At 50.6% G+C, this 22,406-nt stretch overlaps 1 protein-coding gene across 1 annotated transcript in view; it reads left to right on the forward strand.

Moving 5' to 3' along the window:
- Positions 1 to 17,357, forward strand: part of HRAS (Harvey rat sarcoma viral oncogene homolog) — a 22,039-nt gene extending 4,682 nt beyond the window's left edge. Inside the window, exons 2-6 of the mRNA XM_010290671.1 lie at positions 6,683 to 6,836; positions 11,435 to 11,613; positions 13,912 to 14,071; positions 14,804 to 14,928; positions 17,043 to 17,357. Coding sequence (XP_010288973.1) covers positions 6,726 to 6,836; positions 11,435 to 11,613; positions 13,912 to 14,071; positions 14,804 to 14,923 — 570 coding nt within the window. The 5' untranslated portion in view covers positions 6,683 to 6,725 and the 3' untranslated portion in view covers positions 14,924 to 14,928; positions 17,043 to 17,357. The remainder of the gene's footprint in view (positions 1 to 6,682; positions 6,837 to 11,434; positions 11,614 to 13,911; positions 14,072 to 14,803; positions 14,929 to 17,042) is intronic.
- Positions 17,358 to 22,406: the final 5,049 nt, after the last annotated feature.

A 22,406-nucleotide genomic window follows, 5' to 3' on the forward strand; every position in this document is an offset into this window, starting at 1 on the left:
AAAGAGTGCCCAATCTGAGATGTGTCCAGAGATATTTGCAGAGGTGCAACTGACTTCTGATGACTTTAAATGCAGAGACTCCTAATGGACAGGTATGGTGGGTTGACCCTGGCTGGATGCCAGGTGCCCACCAAAGCTGCTCTATCACTCCCCTCCTCAACTGGACAGGGGAGAGAAGACGTAACAAAAGGCTCATGTGTTGAGATAAGGACAGGGAGATCACTCACCAGTTACTATCATGGTCAAAACAGGCTCAACTTGGGGACATTAATTTATTACCAATCAAATCAGAGTAGGGTAATGAGAACTAAAACAAAATCTTAAAACCACCTTCCTTCCATCCCTCCCTTCTTCCTGGGCTTAACTTTACTTCCAATTTTCTCTACCTCCGCCCCCACAAGCGGTGCAGGGGGATAGGGAATGGGGGTTGTGGTCAGTTCATTACACATCTCTGCCACTTGTTCCTCCTCATGCTCTGCCCCTGCTCCAGAGTGGGGTCTCTCCCATGGGAGACAGTTCTCCACAAACTTCTCTGATGTGAGTCCTTCCCGCAGGCTACAGTTCTTCACGAGCTGCTCCAGCCTGGGTCCCTTCCATGGGGTGCCGTCCTTCAGGAACAGACTGCTCCATCGTGGGTCCCCCGCAGGGTCACAAGTCCTGCCAGCAAACCTGCTCCAGCCTGGGCTCCTCTCTCCACGGGGCCACAGGTCCTGCCAGGAGCCTGCTCCAGTGTGGGCTTCCCACGGGGTCACAGCCTCCTTCAGGCACTCTCTTCTTTGGTGTGGGGTCCTCTCTGGGCTGCAGGTGAATATCTGCTCTAGCATGGAGCTCCATGTGCTGCAGGGGGACAGCCTGCCTCACCATGGTCTTCACCATGGGCTGCAGGGGAATCTCTGCTGTGGTGCCTACAGCACCTCAGTGCACTTCTGCACTGACCGTGGTGTCTGTAGAGTTGTTTCTCTCACATCTTCTCACTCCTCTCTCCAGCTGCATTGCACAGTTTGTTTTTATTTCCCCCGTCCCTTCTTAACCCTATCACCCCAGAGGCACTACTGTCGTCACTGATGAGCTCGGCCTTGGCCAGTGGTGAGTCTGTCTTGGAGCCCTCTGGCACTGGCTCTGTTGGACACAGGGGAAGCTTCTAGTAGCTTCTCACAGAAGCCACCCCTGCCACCCCTCGCTACCAAAACCTTGCCATGGAAACCCAGTACAACAAGTAGAGGGTAAATGTTCAGTATTGAACAGCTGTAAAACTTTTGTTGTGGCTGGCCTCAGTGCCATAGGCTGTGCTGCACAAAAACCTGTCTCTTGGCTTGTTTAGTTGGCTTGGTGTCCATCCTGGGGGAGAAACAAGGCGATGGGAGGAAAGGGAGGACACAGAGAAAGCTCATTCAGTGATCCTGTTGGAAGCGTGTCAGAGCCTCTCTCATGGTGAATGTGTTGGAAACCCACTGCAAATCCCTTTCGCTTGACACTTGAGCTTGTCTTGTAACTGTGGTGGTGTGATGAGATATACTGATGGGGTCAAGACCCTTCAGTTCCTCACCTCTGGTGCTGCTGAGTGAGTTTCTGGAAGTTTCACAGTCAGGTCCCCAAAACCACCACTCCTCTGCAGATGAAGCTCTGTGCCGAAGACGGGGGGAACTGTGAAGAAAGTCAGGTTGTTATTTGCAGGAGACAGCTGGGTCTCTGCGTAGCACTGTAACCTTGATGCCTACACCTGCTTTAGATCTTAGCCTTGCGGAAGCTTGTGCCAAGTGTCTCTGTCCTCACTTTTGTGGGCAAAACCTCTGTGGTGCCCAGCATGCGCAGGCAGGGGAGAATATGAGATGGTGCCTTCTGCCCTCACCTACACCTTCATCCCCTCCCTGCAAGACAAATGTAGGATGCTGGTGCCCACTGGGGCTGGGCGCTTGCTCTCCTGGCTTCCTGCACAAGGCTGGCAGATGTTTCTTGTTTGCTGGAGCTGCGTGGCTCTGGCTACTGGGCTGGGAGCAGCTGCTGCTGCCAGGCGGAAGCACTCGGCGAGGCTTTCCTAGACAGCTTTGAATAGGAGCCAGGAGCCCTCTCGCTACAGGAGAAAATCCATGAGGTCAGGAAATACAGCCACGGCAGCTCTGGCTCCACACTGGGCCTGTTGGTTTGGCATGTGGATCCCAGCCCTCCTCTTCCCGGATGGTGCTCCTGAACAGCTCTCCTCCTCGCTGTCTTGCTCAGTTATTTGTTCGACAGTCCTGTACAGCTTTTAGGGGGGTGCAACAGCTGAGTACTGCAGAGGTGATAAATTTGGATAGGCAGGGATAAGACTGGATGACAACCTGGGTCAGGCTTTCAGATCCCGAAGAGCTTGCAGAGGATGGAAGAAGTGCTGTTCCTGCACAGCATGGGACTGGGAGGCTGTGCTTTCGTGTTTCCCTCTTATTTTGTGGTCAGCTGTCTAGGCTCTGTGTTAGCTGCTGAGAAATAGAAACTCTTGTTTATCCTCTAGTGGAAATCCTCAGATCAGGAGAAGCTTTCATGGCAACCAACAGGCTGTAAACCTCCATCTGATGTGTCCCCAGCCTGAGCGTGAAAACTTGGGGTGTCTGTTACCATCTCTCCAGCAGAAGCCCCTTTCTCTCTTCCCTGCCTCTGTTTTTTAGGAGAGCTGGTAACATTGTCTTTGAGATAGCTGTTCCTTGAACCAACCCATGTGGTGGTGGTGATGTCCGTATGGTGTTGAGGAACAGCCACCCCTGCATCAAAACCTATGCATGCATCAATGAGCAGCCTTGCTCTTCCCATGTTCAGGGGCAAAGAGCATGATGGGAAGCTGTGAGATGGTGTTGGTAAGGTCAACCTGGGGATAAGACCAGCTGCCCAACTCTGTAATAAAGCTTGGCCATATGGAAATCCCCACTTGCCCCACAACCTTTGGCCAGGCTCCTTCTCCTGTGACATCTGCATGTGCTCCGATGAGCAGTTAGGTCTGCACGCTCCCTATGAAGAGCTTGCATTGTGAATCCTTTGGGAAAGGAAGCAAACTCTTCTGAACATTGATTTTAGCACACATTAATTCAGGCAGCTCTCACACCCAGAGCTGTCCATCATTCCCCACATTCTTGCTCTACATGACATGTTTTGCAGCAGTGGTATGAAACAGTCGAGTGGGCTGGACTCACCATCCTCTGCAAGCTGCAGAATGTCTTCTGCCATTGCTGGGGCGAGGATGGTGTGGAAAGCGGTAAAGAGTTAGCTGAGGCGCCAGCACCTTCTAGGTATGGTGTGAGTGAGCAAACACCAACATTGTAGGGTTTTTGTATGTGAATTGTCTGTGTGCTGGTTGTGAGTGGTGGGAGTCATGGCTTTTTTGCCCCCCTCATTTCTCCCGCCTATCAGGTGGGTGTGGGACAGGGAGACGTGGGTCTGTTTCTCTGGAGGAGCTAGAGCTCAAAGCTCGGGGCTGGGGTGGTGATGTGCAGGGCTTGCTGGTGTGTGGTTGTCCCTCCACTGCACAGCAGAGCTCAGCGGCTCAGCTGGGGTCCGGAGCAGGGGAAGGCCCTTAAGCTGCCGCTGGTGACTGCCTCGGCCCCCACCTCCTGCTGCAGTGTGGACCAGGAGGCTGGTGTAGTTGTGTGGGCTGGGGGTCTTCTGAAGGGATAGGCCAAGCAGTGCCTTCCACTGGGGTGGTCTCGAGGGAGGGCCCCCTCCTCAAGCACTCACATCTTCTCCTCCCTATATTGACTCTGCGCTTTTCTCACTGCCTTAGCAAGTCCCATAAACCTGGGTGGTTGTGCAGTCTCCCCTGAGGCTCATCGCGGCAGCTGCTCCATCATCAGCACCAGACGCACAGCAAGGTTCATCGTAGCCACTGTAGGCCTTTGTTGGCAGCCGCTGTGTGTTTTGCTAGGGGGTGCAGATCTTCCTGCTCTGTATGAAAGATGGGAGCTGGCTGCAGAGTTTCTTCAGACCCTCAAGACCTCTCTGTGTTCAGCTGTGAAGCTGTTCTGCTGCAGGTGTGCTCCCCTCCTGGCCAGCAGCATTGGTGGAGATGGTCAGTCAGCATTTGCTCCTCAGTCCCCATTTCAGCCTGTCACCATCCCTCATGGTAATTGCCGCTTCCCATCCAGGAGAGATGGGAAGCCTGGGGTGGGCATCTCTTTTGTCCCTGAGAAGCAGTGTATGTGGGAAGTCTATATAGGTGAGGGCATGCACTAATGGAGCAGAGCGCACAGTCAATTAGCGTGATCACTTAGATTGTGTCCTGTAGCCTTGCTTTCAACCTGCATCTCTTCCTTGGCCATCAGAACAGAGACACATCAGACTTTTCTGGGAAGCAGTGGCACTTTCTGGTATGGACCTAGGGTATCACATTATTTGCACCTCATTTCCTCCACCATCACCACTTTTCCACCATGTTTAACGACCTTCAGCTTCTCCAGCAGTGAAGAACGGCACGGCAGCCTGAGGTCCTGCTTGGCGTTGTGCTTGTGCTCTTGTTGCTCTTTTGCAACCCCTGACTTGCCCTTCTTCAGGATCCTGGATGCTGAGAAGGGCATGAGCTTTGTTTGCCTTCCTGCTACTGAGACAACAGCTGAGAAAAAGGCTTTGGCAAGAGGCGGTTGTGTCTGACTGCTCCCAGCTTGAGTGGGTGATTGAACTGTCTGAGTGGTTTAAGGTTGCAATCAGATGGGGATTGAAGGCAGAAAGTTCTGGCCTCCTTTCCATTAGATCTTTGCTGTGTTAGCAAATGCATCAGATGCAGACTGGGTCTGGAGTGGCCCTTACCAGCACAGTTTATACGAGCTTCCAGGGTTTTGGGAGCAGGACTGGTGAGCCCAGGGAGCAGGGCAGAGTGATTTAACTGTCCGGGATGGAGGGTCTAATACCCATGCAATGGTGTTGCAGGCTGCGTCGAATGGTGACTGGCCGGGGCAACTGTGAGCTTGTCTTCCCACTATGCATTGCATTTCAGGTGGCTTCCCCAGAGCTCGCAGATAACGCCTGTGGATGAGTATCTGACCCTGGGGTGACTTTCAGTAGGCAGGGGTTGCAGTCCAATGAGGGCAGATTTCTATTTAAACCTCCAGGGTTTTGTAATCTTCCTGAGTTTTAACTCAGGAACTTTAGTTCCTCTTTCTCAGCAGAGTTGGAGCAGAAATTTAAGGGAGGAGGTGGCAAGGGGATAAATTTTCTTCTGCTGAAGGACCATGGCAAGTACATGATGCTGCAGAATTGTGGTTTGCTTGTCCTGACCCTAATCATCATTCCCAATTAGCCTCTTGTAGCTTCCCAAGTAGCATCTCTTGCTCCCCGGTGGGGCATGTCAGTTTCATCTCATGGGAGTAGAGATGCCCCTTCCACAGTCCTCCTCCCTCTTGCGATGGCCAGCACAGCAGGAGGCATCGTTAGCTGGAGGATGGGCAAAGGGTGTGGATGTGCTACCACCTCAAACCTGCCCTGTGGTTTGATGTTTCATGCAGCCTTGAGGGTGAAGACACCGAGCTAACAGCATATTTGGTGGGGCTGGGACTTCTTTCCCGCTCCCGTGGGCATCCAAACCGTGTTGGCCAACGCTTTCGAATCTAATGATTTTGGATTGCCAGCTTGAGATAAGGCAAATCGGAGACAGTGCTGAACACTTCTGGAAAACCAGACCTCTTAAATTGGTTACTCTAGGGTTCACTTTTGACTTACACAGCCTGCACCTCTGTTCTCTTATCAGTAACACTCCCTTACCTCTTGAGGTTTGCTCAGGGAATGTGTGAAGTTTGCATCCAAACTGTCAGGCTGAAGGATTGCAATTTATCACAGGATAGACATAGTTTCATATTGTTTGGTGGATTATTTTGCCCATTTTAAAGTAACATTCATTACTAGTGGAGAGTATTAGGTTAAATAGCTGTGCATGCTACAGTTCCATGCTGTACTTTTAGACCAAATTTTAGGGTTTTAGGTGAGGCTATCTCATGTTTGAGACCCCAAAGCATTGGACCATAAAAGCAAAAGAAAGACAGTGGATCCTGGAGGCATGGTATGGGGTGACAGACTGAAATTGGTGTCGTGTTCTGTGGGTGTATTCCCAGGTTAGTCAGTGTGCTGGGTGGGAAGAACGTAAGAAAGCCCTTGACCCTTGCGGCACATGGGCCATCCCACCATCTCCCTGTTTTCAGGCTAGGCTTGCCAGGGTGGTACATCTGTGAGCTTGAGATGGGAGACTAGGGTGGTGCTGGAGCAGATTACCCTGTGGTGGCAATTTCATGGACAATGTCATAAAGCTACATTAAAAGCGCATTGCATCCCTGATGGTGGCTTGCTGGTTTTCACTCCAAAAAGTGAGGGGTGGCTCTTTGCCGTCCAGAATAGCAGTGAAGTGGGCTTACCTTGACCCATCCTCAATCCCTACTGAAGTCAAGCGGCTTTAAAGACTGTTAAAACCTTAAGGGGTGCGTCTCTTCACCTCTGCCTTGCAGAATTAGGGGTATCTGTGTTACAACGTGCTGGATCCCAGACCTCAGTGTCTCTACCTGGGACATGCAGGAAACATCGGGAATGCTCAATACCCGAGGAATGAGGCTGTGCTTTGCAGATTTCTGCCTTTCCTGGCAGAAAAGCAGGGCTGACCGCTCAGCCCTGCTGCAGAGCAGGCAGCAATGGGGAGGGATGCGCTCTCCTAACACGGCGGCTGTGTTTCTCCTTGCAGGTGGTGGTGCTTCTGCAGGTCCTGAGCTGGGGTCAGCTGGAAGATGACCGAATATAAGCTGGTGGTGGTGGGAGCTGGTGGTGTCGGGAAGAGTGCTTTGACAATACAGCTCATTCAGAACCATTTCGTTGATGAGTATGACCCCACGATAGAGGTAAGCGGGCTTTGGGCTTGGGATCTGTCTGCATGTTTTCCTATTGCTCTTCTCCACCATGCCTCCAACCCAGAGCTATTCTGAGTTACTACGCATGTGTTCAGAGGTCGCAGTGACTGACTTGTGCCTCCTGCAGAGGGACAGTGATGTCTGCTGAGGAGAGATGGAGAGGGAGGCAGCAGAAGAGGGCACAGCCGGGCAGGGTCTGAGAGGCAGCACAAAAGTCCTCCTTTCTGATGAGATGACAGCATCAGGAGGGATTAAAGGTTTGGGATTGAAGAGCCATTTTGTGCCTGTGCTTCCATTTCTCTTCCTGTGAAATCAGAGTAAATATATTGACTTCTTGTGCAGGATGTTTTGAGATTTACTGATGAAATGGGTTTTATAAGCGCTTGGTGGTATTATGTATGTCCTGCAGTTTGAGCAAGATGTGCCAAACAGCTGAACTGTTATGGTTGCTAGAGTGCTGCCTCTGCTCCATTATGAGGAGTTAAAGGTTGATGTATGGCTCTTACAGTTGGTGTGGATGGTAGCACTGGCCTGTCTAGCTCAGCACCCTGCCTGGAGAAGCAGGGACCCTGTGCTACTCCAGGCTGTGCAGAGGTGGACTCTGGTGTTCAATATCCATTACGCTATTTTTTTTTTTTGTTTTTACTTTTTAAAAACATATTCCATTCTCTGACTGCTTTCACTGTTGCTAGCAAGATGGTAACTACCCCCTGTGTGACTTACACCTTCGTTCGGGGGAGTTGTGGGCAGCAGCTGCTGCTCTGCATGGGAAGTCCACCCTGGGAGGGCAAATTACAGCTCTGTCATGCCTCTTGGACAATAACCTCCCTGTTTGTGGTCCTAAAGGATTCTCTACCAGATGTGTATAGATGCAGCTGTGGTTGCTGCAGTCATTATCATTATTATCATAATGGCTAAAAGGCCCCAGCTGGGGTCAGAAATCTATTCTGGTAGGTGTTGTATGTGTAGTCCCCACCCTGAAGAGCTTACAACTTAAATAAACAAGCAACACAAGGCTTGGTAAAAAGGCAGAAATAGTTTTACAATCCTACAGACAGGAAGGAGAGAAAGCACTTAAAAGCACGTGCTATTACGTCATGTGGCCAAGGTCACCTAGAAAGTCTGTGGCAGAGACTGGAATTTAATTTAAGGGCTCCTGAGTCTTGGTGCTGCACCTTGCTTATGGATGCAGTTGCCTTCTTCCCTAGCTCCTCTCCCCTCACGTGCTTGTCACCAGTAGCATTGTATGCTTTTCTTGGAAACCCATTCCAGGTTGTTTTCAGCAAAAGAGCTGCTGATGGAGAGCTGCCTCCCTGGGGAGACATCTGCATGGATGGGTCCTCTCTTGGACCTCAGTGTGGGCAGAGGCAGCTCTGACCCAGTGATATGTTGGGTTTTGGCATCCTGTTTTTTTTGTCGTCAGCTGCCTACCCCCTGTATGTACCCTGCAGGGAATTTTCTCCATGTAAACAGGCAGTGGGGAATGTAAACCTTGCATGGCATTTCCCAGCACACCCTCCTCGCTCTGCCTGCTCCTGCCATGCCCTGGGAGACGCCTGCTCTCTTCCCCTGTTTCCTCTGCCCCACTCTGCTCTTCTCCTCCTCTTCCTAAAGCAGCCATGAGCTGCTCTTCATCCCTCTTGCCCCTGGTGCTTTTCCACCTGCAGGTCCCACCAGCCCTGATGCCTTTGCAGCTCCCTTGGTCATGCCTTGCATCCCCCCCACTCTGGCCATCTTCTCACTCATTCCAGGATGACTCCTTTTAATTATGTTTCATTTTATGGGGGTTTAGGATGCACAGGGAGTTACCTGCCAGCCATCTGAATGTGACCAACTAACCACTCTCCTGTGACTAAGCTGCTTTGGATCATGACCAGGAGCTGACTCTACTGTTTAGCCAGCTAACAAACAGCACAGCAATGCTGAAATGAGCAGGATAAAAGAGGAAAAAAAAGAGTATATGTGCATGGAGCAGAGGCTTTACCCGTTGCTTAAATGAATTGAGCACAGGCTGTGCTGCAGAGGGGGGTGTGGGCATGTCGGGGTGCACTGAGAAGATGCTCCCCAGGGCAGGAAGGGTGGAGAAGTGAGTTTCTCCCCTGTCTGGGGTAGAGATCCCGACTGACTGCCTGCTCCCCTCCCTGCCCTCCCGATTCATTAGTGCAGATGTCTGGCTTTGTAACTCAAGGCTGGCCAACACGCTTACATGCCTGCTCTTGAGCTGCTGAGGAGCCTTAAGACCTTTATTTTAGGAACAGGAGGGACAAGGCACCAAGGAAATTTATGCCACTGGCACTGTCTCATGGTGAATGAGTGGGGATGGAATAAAGAGTCAGACTGTGTTGATAAGTTCTTCAGTTCATCTTCTAGCTTTTAGCAGTCAGCTAGTAATGGGCTCCCTAAGCCTCTGGTCATATCCTGACTGTAGTGTTTAACAAATGGACCTCTTGGCTTGGTCCCCCAGCACACGTGAGGTTCTCCCAGCATCTGTCTGGAATCCTGAGTCTGAACCCCAAGCAGATGTTTCTGCCGCCTGGCACTTTGCAGCTGGGTCCGGCCACTTTCCTTTGTGCAAGAAGGTGGGGTAGGAAATGGGGGCTGCAGAGGAGCATTGAGGCTGTGGGGTGCTGGTGGCTGGACATGTGGGCTGGTGGCAACTACCCCTGCAGCTGTGGCCAGGTCACCTGGCAGTGGTGAGCTGCCATCCCAAGCATCCCAGGGGGCTTCAGATGAAGCTGGACCCAAAGCAAGGCTGGGGAGAGCGTGTTCCCTTCCTTTGGGGAGCAGGGTGCAAAGCATCCTCTGCAAGACTGTCAATGCCTTCGCTTCGATAGCAAGCTGGCTGGCCTTATGGGCAGCCTGTTGATGACCTGAGCCAAGATATGGGATCACCTCTCTGTAGGCATGCTGTCTGCTGGTGAGACCTCCTGTAACTGGGGACTTGGCAATTAATTGCAATATGTGTGCCCAGAGGCTGGTCTTTTGGACACAAGCCAGGGGTGGGAGGATGCTCTGCTGGGCAGAGCAGGCACTGGGGTCCCCTTTGCCAGTCCCTGCCAGGTACTGCGACCCCAGAGGTGCAACCATTGCTCTTCTACCTTGCACCAAGGAGTCTCCAGATACATTATTGATTAGAAATGGGAGCACATCCCTTCAGGGCAGCCTGCCACTTGCCTTCAGAGTGGTTGGCTGGAAGCCAGCCCATCACTCCACGCTTACTCCCGGTGTGTCAGCAGTCCCCTTTTAGGGAAGGCATGGCCAAGAAGGTCGTGGCAGAGTAGATTTCATCTCCTCTGATTTCGTGTCCCTTTCCACAAGGTGAGGAAAGACATTCATTAGCCTCAGTAGATGATAATGTTGTAGTAATGAAGCAAAGTGTGGAGGCCGTGTTGGCCCCGTTCCCTTTCTGTGCCGCTGCTGGTCCTGTCGGTGACCTTTGCTGCGTTGGCTGTTTGTCTGCAGACCTGCAAAGCTCATCTGATAACATTGTTGTGGTCATTGGAAGAGCAGCAGACATTTGAATTAATTTTAAACTGCAGCTGTAGGGTCTGTGAGTGGCTGCAAAGTGCTGTCGTGGTCATATTGCTGACTCGTACCTTTTTCATACCTTTGGTTTTGGCTTCCTTCTCTTGCTGAGTCGAGATTGCTGCACTGTACCTGGGGGACAGCTATCGGAGAGGGATGAGGCTGTTGCTCCATGCAGGGGCTGCCCCAGCAGCATCCCTACTGATGAGACTGGGCATGGGGGAGAGGCATGGTGGGAGGAGCAGTGCTCTGAAGAGCCTGCCTTGAAAATGCGATTAAACCTTTTGAGTGATACGCTGCGTGATTTCCAGGCCTTATCTGCGATAAATTGTGATTGCCTCTGCTGCAGGGAAAACTCACAACTTCAAAGGACCTGCCTGGATAGTCTTTACCTTTCCTGGAGCCCTCTGGGCACAGATTGGTTGTGGGAAACACATTCCTCATAGCATGATTTATTTTTTTTTTCTCATGTTTGAAGAAGAGGTTTACCATCAAGCCCAGTTTGCAGCCTTACTGATGGCATATTGCCTCTGGTGCCTGATATGAGATGTGTTGGAGGTGCTGGATTTCCAGGTGGTCTTAAACACCTTCCAGCCCCACAGATCACAGACAGTGGCTGGAAGCCCTGGCCAGCCAGAACCACCTTTCCTGGGTGTCCCCTTCCACACCCGGGCAGGGTAGAGCAGAAGGGGTTAGCTGGGACTAAATAAAGCTTAGGAAAATAGTCAAGGGCTGTGCAGTGTGGCAGAGACAAAGTTGCCCCTGGTCTGCAAGAGGCAGGGCTGGGAATGAGGAGAGCAAGCCAAGGGCTGTCTTCTCTGTGGCTCTGTCCAAAAAGGGGAAACCTGCTCAGCTCTTCCCTTTTTACTTTTTTTTTTCCCTCCTTTTTCCTTTCCCTCCCATTTTGAAACAGATTGAGTTGGCTGTTTTAATGGGAGCTAAACCCAGGCAGAGCATGACCTGGCATCTTCCCAGGATGCACTCGCTGCATCCCTTCACTTGGCTGGACCCAAGCCTTCCCTTAATGCACCCTCCTCCCTTCCTCTCCCTCTCCTGGCCTGCAGGATTCCTACAGAAAGCAAGTCGTCATCGACGGAGAGACCTGCTTGTTAGACATCTTGGATACTGCAGGGCAAGAGGAGTACAGTGCCATGAGAGACCAGTACATGAGAACGGGGGAAGGATTTCTCTGTGTCTTTGCCATCAACAACACCAAGTCCTTTGAAGATATTCACCAGTACAGGTTGGTATCCTGGGAAGGACCCCTTCCTTCTTGCCCTGTGCAAAGGGATGGCCATGCCGCTGCACCCTCCTGCCCTCCCTTTTAGATCAGGGCCTGCGGTGGAAGCACGGGCTGCCAGCAAGGACAATTAGCTCAAGTGGCTGTTCCCCAGGGAAGAGACGGAGCAGACGGCTGATGTCAGTGACTCCAATAAAACCTATCCAAAGGGATTGCTTGTGGCCTTTGGGGACTCGGTAATGTAATGTTTAAGTGTTTATGGTGACTAAAGAGAGAGCTGATCCTCTATGACCCCCTCTCTTCCCTCCCTAATTAATGGAATTGCTTTGTTAGTGTAATCGATCTCAGCGACTTCTGCTGGGCCCGGGAGCTGGGAGAGGAGGCTGGGAAGGGCAGGGAGGGCTGCTTCCCTTGCTGGCAGTCATGGCGGTGAGGCTGTGGTCTGCCAGCCACACACATGCAGGGAGAGGCAGTCCTGGCCCATTGGAGCTCGGTTTCAACCAGGGCAAAGACAGAGCAGGAGGAGAGTCAGAGCTCCAGCAAGGTGACTTGCATAAGAGGATGTACTGGGGGAGGATGTGGCAGAGCAGGGACCCCATCCTGGTGTGGTCCTGCTTTGGCTGCACCCAGGTTACCCATTCCGCTTCTCCCCGCTGCTGCTATCACCCACGCAGAACTGGAGAGCCAAGGAGATGATATAAATGCAGCGGGAGTCTTCCCTCATTACCCCGATGCTAGCTTAGGGAGGGATCTCTGCTTTATGCCTTTTTTTGAGGTTTGGCTGTGATGGAAGGCACTTCCAGAGGATGCTCTCTGCCTGTCCCCACTCTGCCCACTGCCCACCAAGGCACTGCGTAGCCCAGTCCCTCATCATAAATCCAGCTCCCAGATAATCCTGTAGCTCTGAGCACAGGCAGAGCCCTTCCTTGCTCCATGGTCAGAGGTGCTGCTCCGAGCTGTCGAGATGTCTGGGTCTTCAGCTAGCAGGCATGTTCAGTATAATAACTACGGTTGGACTAATTTGGCTTGTTTTAGCTGAACTGGAGGACAAAGGATGGGATTTTCCTAAGGCACCTGAGGGATTCAGCAGTGTTCATCCTTGTGCCAGGGCTGATGCCTGTGAATCGCTCACAGGATGGCTCGATTTCAAGGCCCGGTTTTAATCATGGTGTAAATCACCAGCTTTCATCTCATTTCGCCTGTGCTCTTTGTATTTGCACTTTTAAAAGAATATTCCCCAGAGAAATGCTGGTTCTCCCTGGTTAGTAACCATTAGGAGGTATCTCTTTTCAGCTAAGTGTAGCCTATGCACTAAATTTAGTACTTTAGTTTGCTGATCAGAATGTTACATGGAACATTTAAGTGGCTTTATGGCGTATCATACATATAGTCAGACTTCATGTCTGTGTTCTACTACATTAAAAAAGATGATTAATTTTGTGTGTGATACATGTCCAGCTGCTTTTGGATGGAAATTTGAATTCAATTAAAATGTGGAAATCACTGCTTTAAATAATGCTTTTATTAGTTAAATAAAACTATGTTAAATGTTCTGAATGCATAAGCAAGAAAAAAAAAAGCTGTTTTGCATCTGAAGTTAAATGATTTATTAGGCATAGGAAGTTATTATCTATCAGGAGGGAATTGAATGGATTGTTTGTGGTCATAATGGCCTTTAAGATTTTTTTTTAGAAGTGGTAGATCCCGTCCTCACCCACCTAGTTTTAAATCTGAGGTTGGAATGAAGAAGCGAGCGTTACAGCTTTTTTGCTTCCCAGTTGGTTTCTCAACTTTGAGTGACCTGAACTAAACTGAAAGGAAGCAAATACTGCCTGTGCATCTGCAGAAAAGGTTATGGCTGCCAAAAGCTGGTTTATCAGCTCAGTAAATTCTAGTTGCAGGTAATTTTTTTTTTTTTAAATATACATTCAGGGGGATTACTTGATCTAAAATATTGGAAATAACACAGGTAACTGCTTGAGTATTTGTTTTATTTAGCTTAAACTATCTTAAGCTCATGTCTTAGTATCGATTGTCATAATTTCAAGTTGTGTTTTCCAAACAGTTGCATTTAAAGAGCAGAAGTATGTTTCGTTTTCATTTCCAAAAGTGCCTTAGCTATTTTGCTGTTTACCCACTTACCTGCCGTGGTCATTTACATTCTCCTGAGAGTCCAACAGAAGGCACTTGGCAGGAAAGACATGTAGCTGTTAATTCTTGATGAAGAAGCTGGTGGGGAGTGTCCTGGAACTGCCCCTGATGCCTTTTCTCCCTTCACTTTGGCACCCATTACTGTTGCAGGGAGCAGATCAAGAGGGTGAAAGACTCTGATGATGTTCCCATGGTGCTGGTGGGAAATAAATGTGACCTACCAGCCCGGACAGTGGAGACCCGGCAAGCACAGGACCTGGCCCGGAGTTACGGGATCCCCTACATAGAAACATCTGCCAAAACCAGACAGGTAGGAGGCGGCTTTTAAACAAAATTTTCTTTTTCCTCTTTTTCCTGCAGTGCTGTCCTGGAGAGGCCGGAATGGGCAGTCACCACCTTGCAGACAGATTGGTGCAAGGGCCAGGGTTAGTTGCTTCCTCAAGGCTAAATGCTCTATCAGGATGTTCCCTCCCCTGTCCAGGCTTGAGCTTCCCATCTGGAGAAGTGTGTAATTCGTGCTCTGGCAGCAGTGAAGGGAAGTTGTCTTCTCAGGGCTTTCTCCAAGGCTCTGGAATATAACCCCCATAGTCACTGCAGGTCAGCTAAGCTCAGGGGGAGTTGGCTAACCTCATCCATGGTTAACATGGTTGTAGCAGACCTACAGGCAGAATATACCAGTGTTGGAAGGACCATGTAGGGCTCCCAGAGCACAAAGGTGGAAATGGAGTAGCTGATGCCTTCAGTGGTCTAGTGGTAGCTTTTCTCTTGAGTGGTAGACCTCAATCAGGCTGCTGAAAGCTGATGAATCTCAAGGACTTAAGAGCTCCTTGGCCTTGTGGTTGCTCATTCAATCTTGCTTTCTGTTCAGGGGCCACACTAAGATCCCTGTTAGTCTTCCCAGCTTGGTTTCATGCCTTTGACTCTTCAGTCTGCAATGCTGGAAGACAGTGCTAGGGACACCTAGCTGAGGAGCAGACCCCTCTCTTCTCTCCACTGTCCCCTCTGAAATGGGCAGCTGCTTCAATAAATGCTTTTCTTCCAGGGCGTTGAAGATGCCTTCTACACCTTGGTGCGGGAGATCCGTCAGCACAAGCTGCGCAAGCTGAATCCCCCAGATGAGAGCGGCCCTGGCTGCATGAACTGTAAATGTGTGATATCGTGACTATGGTGAGTTTTGGAAGCAGGAGATGGGGTGCAGTGGGGGTATATTAGAAACGGCAGGAGCTGACTGCAGATGCACTCGTCTGCAAACAAATGCAGCAGAAACAATTTCATCAATGGGTATTTTTTAATGAAACACCTTTTTGACTGAAATAGCATTTTTCTGTCAAAACATAGGTAAATCAAAATTCCCACTTTCCTGAAGAAGTGTGTAGGAGGAAAGGGTTGTTTATTTTCCCCCGTCATTTTGTGGAACAAAATTCTACAGAACTGAATTAAAAAAATATGTGTTTTGTCATGCTTTCCCCGGGAAAGCTCCTTCCCATGCTGCCTCTCTGAAAGAGGAGTTAAGCTGGTGTTGAAGGTGTGTGGCTTGCTGCGCGTTCACCAGACTGGCCCTAGAAGAGTTCAGATGAAGAGCTGGGTGAGCGCATTGCCTCCTAATGCACTTGTGTAAATTGCCTTGTCCTAAAGCTTCAGAACAGACCTGTCTCGCTGTGAAAGTCCGGTGTTCCTCAGGAGAGTTTTCCCCATTAGATATATCCCCTGGGATACTTGGAACTGATGCAGTGTTGAGAATTAGCCATAAGGGGGCTGTTTTGCTTTTATAAATCGGGTGTGCTGGATCCAGGAACAGTGTTTTTCAGATTGTCTGTGTTGGCTTGCCTCTTTTTCTTCTTTTTTGTGGTTTTTTTTTTTTGTTTGTTTTTTTTGTTTTTAATTATGAGCTTATTTAAATCATTGCAATCCTGCTGGATAGCAGTGAGGGAGAGAGCTCCTCAAGTGTCCCTGCATGAGCTGGGTGGCCTTAAGCCAAATGCCTGGGAACACCTGGCTGTGTAACCAGCTCCTTCCATGGCAGAAGTGGAGAGAGAGGCAACTGGGGACGAGTGCACTGGGGAAATGTACATCTAAGGACATCTGGGACTGGGATGTGGGAGAAAAGCATGCACAAGCATTGCCCTTAATGTCTTTTGGGGAGTCTCCCAAGCATCCAGGTAGGCCCTTTACCCCTTTACACAACTGCTGGAGTCCTAAAGAGAAGCACATTGTGTTCAGAGGTGGTGCTAAGGGGTCTTGCTGAAGGTGGGAGTGGGCAGCTGATTTTCCTCTGTTGCTTTTTGAGCCAAAGGCTGTGAGCACAGCAGAGCTCTTCCCTGAAGAAAAAAAAAAAAAAGAAACACTGGCAGCATTTGCTTCCCATGAGCAAAATACCACCCAAGCACCCCACCCCTCTGCTCCCAGCAGAGGTGTGCGAGGTCTCCTGGGGGCCGAGCTGAATGCTGTGCCCAACACACTTATCACTGCTAAGGGAGGTTTTCCAGATGTTCGGGTGCTCCAGATGTTCAGGAGCGTTTCCTCCGGATGGGGATGTGAGCTTGGGGCTCGTTTCCTGCTCTGGCTCACAGCTGACAGCATGAGCTCGGCGGACGCTGCTGCTCCCCTTCAGCGACTGCCAGGAGCCCGGTCCCCATCACAGCCCTGTGGCGAGCACCAGTATGGGCGGTACCTTCAAAAAGAGGGGCAAGAAGGAGTGGGAAGGAGTCTCTTGGAAACACTCCCCTCTATTAAGAGAGCATGCCCTGTGAGTTGCCCACATCTTTTTCTGCTCAGGCAGAGACTGGAAGCTAGACATCCCAGATTATTCTAGCTGTGGTGGCCAAGAGTAGAGAGGGAACATCATCGGGGCACAAAAGGAGAAGCAAGGCAAGGACACGCTGAGTTTTGGGGAGGAGAAGGGTGGGTGTGTGGCCAGGGAGCCACGGACATTGGCAGCATTTGCCCTGGACTCAACTTTATGGTTCCCATCATCCCTGGAGGAGGGAGAAAGATCTCACCAAACAGTGCCCCTTCCCACAATGAGGTTTGGGCAGAGGCAGAAGGTCTGGGGTAAGAAGCCCGAGGCTCACCCATCACTCCACCATTTTCTCGTTCCCTTCAGCACACGCGCAGATGCTTTGCCGAGCCAGGTCCAAACCTCAAAGACTTGTGTAGCCCTTTGCTTTCCCTCTGTGGGCACTAGCAGGGTCATCCCAAAATGTGAGGGGTGGGTGATGGAAACAGCCCTCACTGGTTCTGATGATGAATGGGTGCTAATAAGTGTCCTCTTCTGGTTTCAGCTGACTGGACCGTGTCTTGAAGAGGTTCCCACTGTGCAGAGCGCAAGGAAAGAGGTGAAGCGAAGGAAGATGCAAACAGATTCAGGGGAGGAGTATAAGGGGAGGGGGAGAGGAAGAGGAGGAGGAGGAAGAGGACAGGGGGAGCATGAGCCCCTGCAAGGACTATCTCGCACTTCACCCAAGCCTGCGGCAAATGACTTTTTTTCTTTTTTTTCCTTTACCCATCCCCTCTTCCTTTGGCCTCCTCCCACCCTGGCAACTGTACAAAGCCACAGATTGAATCACAGTAAATTATTATTTGATGGTCTCAACAAACCGTCTTGATGGCTGTGTGCTCCTTCCAGAGGGTGCTGCTACTGGTGCTCTGGGAGGATCGCTGGTGGGATGGCAGGGAGGGAAGGGCAGTAAGATTAACTCTCCATGGACCAAGGTCATGCTGTAGATTGTGAAGGCTGTTGGGGTGGAGTATCCTTCAGGGGAAGAGCTGTCATTGTCTCCAGCAAGACCCCGTCCACCCCAGCCCACCTGAAACTCTTTGCTGGCTCCAGGTTTTGGTGGGTGGAAGAGTACAACCAGTCCAAGCCTGTCCTCGGTGCTCCCCTGGGTGCTTTCCTTCAAACCAGTCCTTGTGGGATTTTTTAATAGCCTCAGATGCTATGCCTGGAAGGGAAGAAGCATTGGGGAGGAGATCTGAGAGCTAGGTTCAACTCAGCTAGTGCCAGTTTGTTGCTTCCTTGATTTTTTTTCCATGCAGCTCTTTCTGGCACAGCACCTCCCAAATGTTTATGTTCTCCAAAGGTAGAATTAGGCCTTTCTGCTCCCCTCCAGCACCTAGCTAATGCTAACACCTGCATAGCACATATGCTTTGGGCTGCTCCAGTCTGTCAGCAGTGTATAGTGGTATGCAAATCCTCATCTGCCCTGTGCACGGTTTAATTACTGGTGAGCACGTAGCAGAAGGGCTCTCTGGCACTGCAGACAGCTGTCTGGCTGCTTAACAGCTAAGACTAAAGGATTCAGACTTCCAGTCCTTGGGTTTAGAGTGGGTAAGAGTGTTTTGCATAAGGCCTGATCTTTTGGGAAGCCCGTCTCCGCTCAGCCCTGCTCCTTTGGGACTTTTGCCTGGGGTCTGACCAGCTTCTCCCATGTGCCTTTCGCATGCAGAGCCAAGATGAGGCATTGCACTCGGTGAGTGGGTGGCTTAGTGCTCGCTGCCTTCCCTTCTCCCAAGCTATTGCACAGGCTAATTTAGCTGTCATCTGGAATTAAGAGCATCAAAGGGGGAAGGTGATCCAGCTGAGGGTGGCGGGGAGCCGTTCCGCACGGGCTAGCCCAGGCCTGAAGCGGCGCCGGGTTCGGCAGCCGAGGCTGGCAGGGGTTGGGAGCGGCGAGGGCAGCGTGTGAGTCACATGCCTCACATGGCAAAACCGGTACAGAAACGCTGGTCACCCCTGGGCACAAAGCCACAGCCTACCCGGGGGTTCCCAGCATCCATGTGGGCAGCTTCCTGTCCCGCTCCTCATACTCTGTCGTGCCAGGCAGTGGCAGAATTAAACTCCAGTCCTGCTTGGAGTTGCTGCCTCTGATTTTGGCCTGGGCGAGAAAGGACTTGTGCTAACGGCTTACTTTTAGTACCTGCCTGCTCCGAACTGCTGTGGGGCACAGCTGCCACCTTGGCTGCAGCTGCCTGGCACCCAGCTCCTGCAGGAGAAGGGCTGATCCCAGCTTGAGTGGGAAAAGTTACCCCAGGGGAGGGCTACCTTGCCTTTAGCTGGCTGTGCTGTTTGCAGTAGCGCTTGTCCCCATGCTGGAGGAGTGCTGGAGATGATGAGTCTGGCGTTACATGGTGGGGCTGGACCAGAGGCTCACAGAAAACCTCCCAACCTAAATTGTTTCAAGTGTGAAGCCTGGAGTACGGGTTTTGTTCCTAAGTTTGCAGCTTGTGAGCAACTGCAGGCAGGGCAGAGGGCAGGGCTACTCTGTCCTTCTAGAAGACGACTAAAAGCCTTGCCAGTTAATGGGTGGGTTGACTTGGGGGCCTTTGCTTGGTGGTGGTAGTGCACTAGGAACCTGGTACTATTTTTCTGCAAGAGAACTTATCCCATCCTTCACCAGGCCCTTGGTGAAGGATGGGATAGTTCTACCTGGGGGCCTTCAGATGAGAAGTAATGCCGTGTTTGGGTCTTTAACATTTAGAGTTTGGGGCTCTCCCAAGGATGGGACTCTGGTGAGAGTATCCTCTCATTTCTGGTTGGGAGCCAGAAGCCACAGTCAAGTTCTGGGAGCCATGGTCAAGCAGGCTGAGGAGCTCCAGAGAGAACCAGGGGTGAGGCGTCTTCACAGGGGAGGCACCAGCTGCAGTTGGCACATCTTGGCAAGGGTGTGTTAGAGCAGTACTGGCCAGAATACAAAGTTCTTCAGCAGTTTGGTCAGGAGCAGGAAACCAAAGTATGAACATCTCCCTTTCGGAGAGGTTCCTGCACCCCTCAGGGTGAGGTTTTCCAGCTTGCTCAGGAAAGCTCTGGGTCTGGTTAAGCCACATGTGTTATCATAGGTTGTTTGAGTGTCTTCTAGTTGCAAAATACTGTTGCTTCCTTGGGCCGCTCCTCATGGCTGTCGCACTGAGAGGTGATGAAGATGAGCTGTTTCATCAGCGGTGCAGCAGTCAGTGTCTGTGTTTAGCAGCACACCTTCAGGCACCAGACTGAAGGAAGAGTCTAGTTGAAACTTCACAGCTTTGATCTGTTGTACACTTCAAGTGGTTCCAGATACTGACAGTCTCTTTTCTGGGGTGGCTGGTTATAGTCCTCTTTTATGTTTGGGTAAAGCAGACATAGATATGCCAGGAGTCAGTAGGGTTCTGCAAATGGACATAAAAGTTCTTCAGGCACCAGGGTACAACTTCATCTTGGTGCAGGTAGTAGGACAGTGCTATGACAGGATGGCACTTTAGAAATCCAGTAGGCAGGTAGGAGCTGAACTGGTGACTGCAAGCATCTTAGGAGAGCCTGGCTGATATGTGGTGGTCTGAGTCTGGCAGGCTGCTGCAGACCAATCTCATTCCTGTTGTGGATTGCACCCAGCAGAAGCAAGGCAGCCATGACCCTTTGTCAAACAGGGCTGGTCAGTAACATGGCCATCTCAGGAGCTGGAAGCATTATTGGTTAGCTTTTTACTGTAATTAGAAGATCACAAGGAACCTTGACTCAGGTCAATGTTCAAGTCCATGCTGAAAGTTGGAGGTAGGTGAGAGCAAAAGGAGGTGCGAAAAGCTTGACAACACAGCTCTTCCCCTGAAATCATGTATTGATCCTGTATTAATGTAGTACTGCATCTTTGTTCCAGGAGGTTGGCTTCAGGAGAATCGTGACAGATCTTCAATGTGCAGTGAGATACATCAGCTCAGATCTGATCTTTGGGGTAGGCAAAAACCAGATCATAATACTTATCTCAGGTGGAGCTGTTACTTTGGACTTGTCATTTTCATTTGCTGAGTTGGTGCTGGTAATTTGGGTACAGGATAACAACTTGCTGGTTATGAAAGGCAGGATGTTGGTGTATGAGTTCACAATGTGTTCTCTGCTTGCTGGCTGAACTTCCTGAGTCTGAAAGTAGTATCAGGGTTACAGTTTCATTAGAGTGAATGTAGGTCTGGAGGAGAAATTGCTGGGTTTGGAGTCAATTTAGTTGAATAGGCAAGTGTGCCCAGGCACACTTGTTCTAGAAGTACCTGGACTGGAAGATGCGGTTTTCAGATACTGCAGTAGTTTCCCTTGTGACGAGTTTGTTGCCCATCTCAGTTGTGCTTTGGTGGCACAAGTTTAGGTGAGCAGAACATGCAGTTATTCTGAAGAGCTGCTCCAGTTGCATAGCTGGAAGCTGCAGAAGTCCACAGAGGTAAGCTTATTGCTATATTTGGGCACATCAGCTCATGTTTGGCTGTTGTGATCTCTTCAGCTGGTCATGGCAAGGCTGGACTAAACTTGGTGCTGTGCCATGGAACTTGGGCAAGTGTGAACACCACCTCTGAGAAGGCGTCAGGCAGCATTGCACTGATTATCTGTTGAGGCTGCATCTCTCGTGATGGAGGAGCGCCACCTTTGAACCTGTACTTAAATGATGGAACAGCTGAGGAGGTCTGGTCTGGTTTGGTCTGGTCAGGTCCAGATGTCTCAGGACTTATGTATAAGCTTTTCTCTCCCACATCATTTAAGTGCCCCACACCCTATTACAGAGGGTTTGGAGCTCCAGAGACATCACAGCTGAGTCGACTGACAAAATTGCTTACAAGTCCTTAAAGATGCTGATTAAGTGCTGGAACAGATCTCATGCTTTTTGGTCTGTGAGGGCTTCCACAGAAACATTTTCCTAAGCCAGCAGAGATGGTGACTCCAAAACAGATGAGCGCATGGTGCTTGCTGAAGGCTTTGGCAAGCATCTGGGTTGAGTTTGCAGAAGCGAGCAGCAATGACTCATTGCTGGAGGCGAGGGGGCACATAGCTAAATGAAAGGCTGAGTTTTATGGAGCAGTCCTGGCTAAATGCTGGCCTCATCCTTCTCACTTGCAATGTGGAGAAATTTAAGGAGGAGCAGACCAGGCTTCCCTTCTGGATTACAGTCTGGTCCAATGCTGCAGACCTTTCCAGCCTGAGCAGTACTTCTGTATTACTTCTCCTCCTTGGCTCCACCAGGAGCCATAAAGGTAAGCAAAGCCACTCAAGAACCATCTTCCCCAAGCAACTGCCTGCCCGAGTGAGCTGCAGGAGGCTCAGGAGCGGTGCTCTGGCATGGGGCCAGGCTCTGAATGGGGTGACTGAAAGCAAGGGCTTTTGGTATTGTACCCCACCTATCCACAGGTACTTCTAGGGACCTCATACCGGTTTTGGAGCAAGGATGGAAGTTTCTTTTAGTTAACCTTTCTCTGTGTCTTAGGAAGAGCCTGTTTTACTGTGGGGAAGAATAGGGCTAAGTAAGCCAGCCTTTAGTGACTCCAATCCCTTGGACTTGTGCCTTCGTGTGTGCCTTCAAAGCCATCTCCATTGCCATCTTGGGTTCCTTTGTAATTGCTGCCAGCCAGTAGGGACACTCATGGAGTGGGACCAGCTGCTGTGTCTCCTAGAGAGATGTTGGCTGAGTTGTTTCAGCTCTGGTTTGCTTATCTCCTGTGCTTGTCATGGTGCCCAAGTCCTGTTAGGCGAGCATGATTGCCTCACTACCAGGAGGATGCTGGTGCACACTCTGCGGGCTTCCTTGGCCACTGATTTTGTAGGATTTTGGGAGAAGGAGTCAGACCTGCCTCTTTCAGCTGCTGGGCTGTTATTTTCTCCATGTGCTGGTTTATACTGGATGATGTGCTGTAGGAAG

Source organism: Phaethon lepturus, unplaced genomic scaffold (genome assembly GCF_000687285.1).
Source record: "Phaethon lepturus isolate BGI_N335 unplaced genomic scaffold, ASM68728v1 scaffold547, whole genome shotgun sequence".
Classification (NCBI taxonomy): Eukaryota; Metazoa; Chordata; class Aves; order Phaethontiformes; family Phaethontidae; genus Phaethon; species Phaethon lepturus.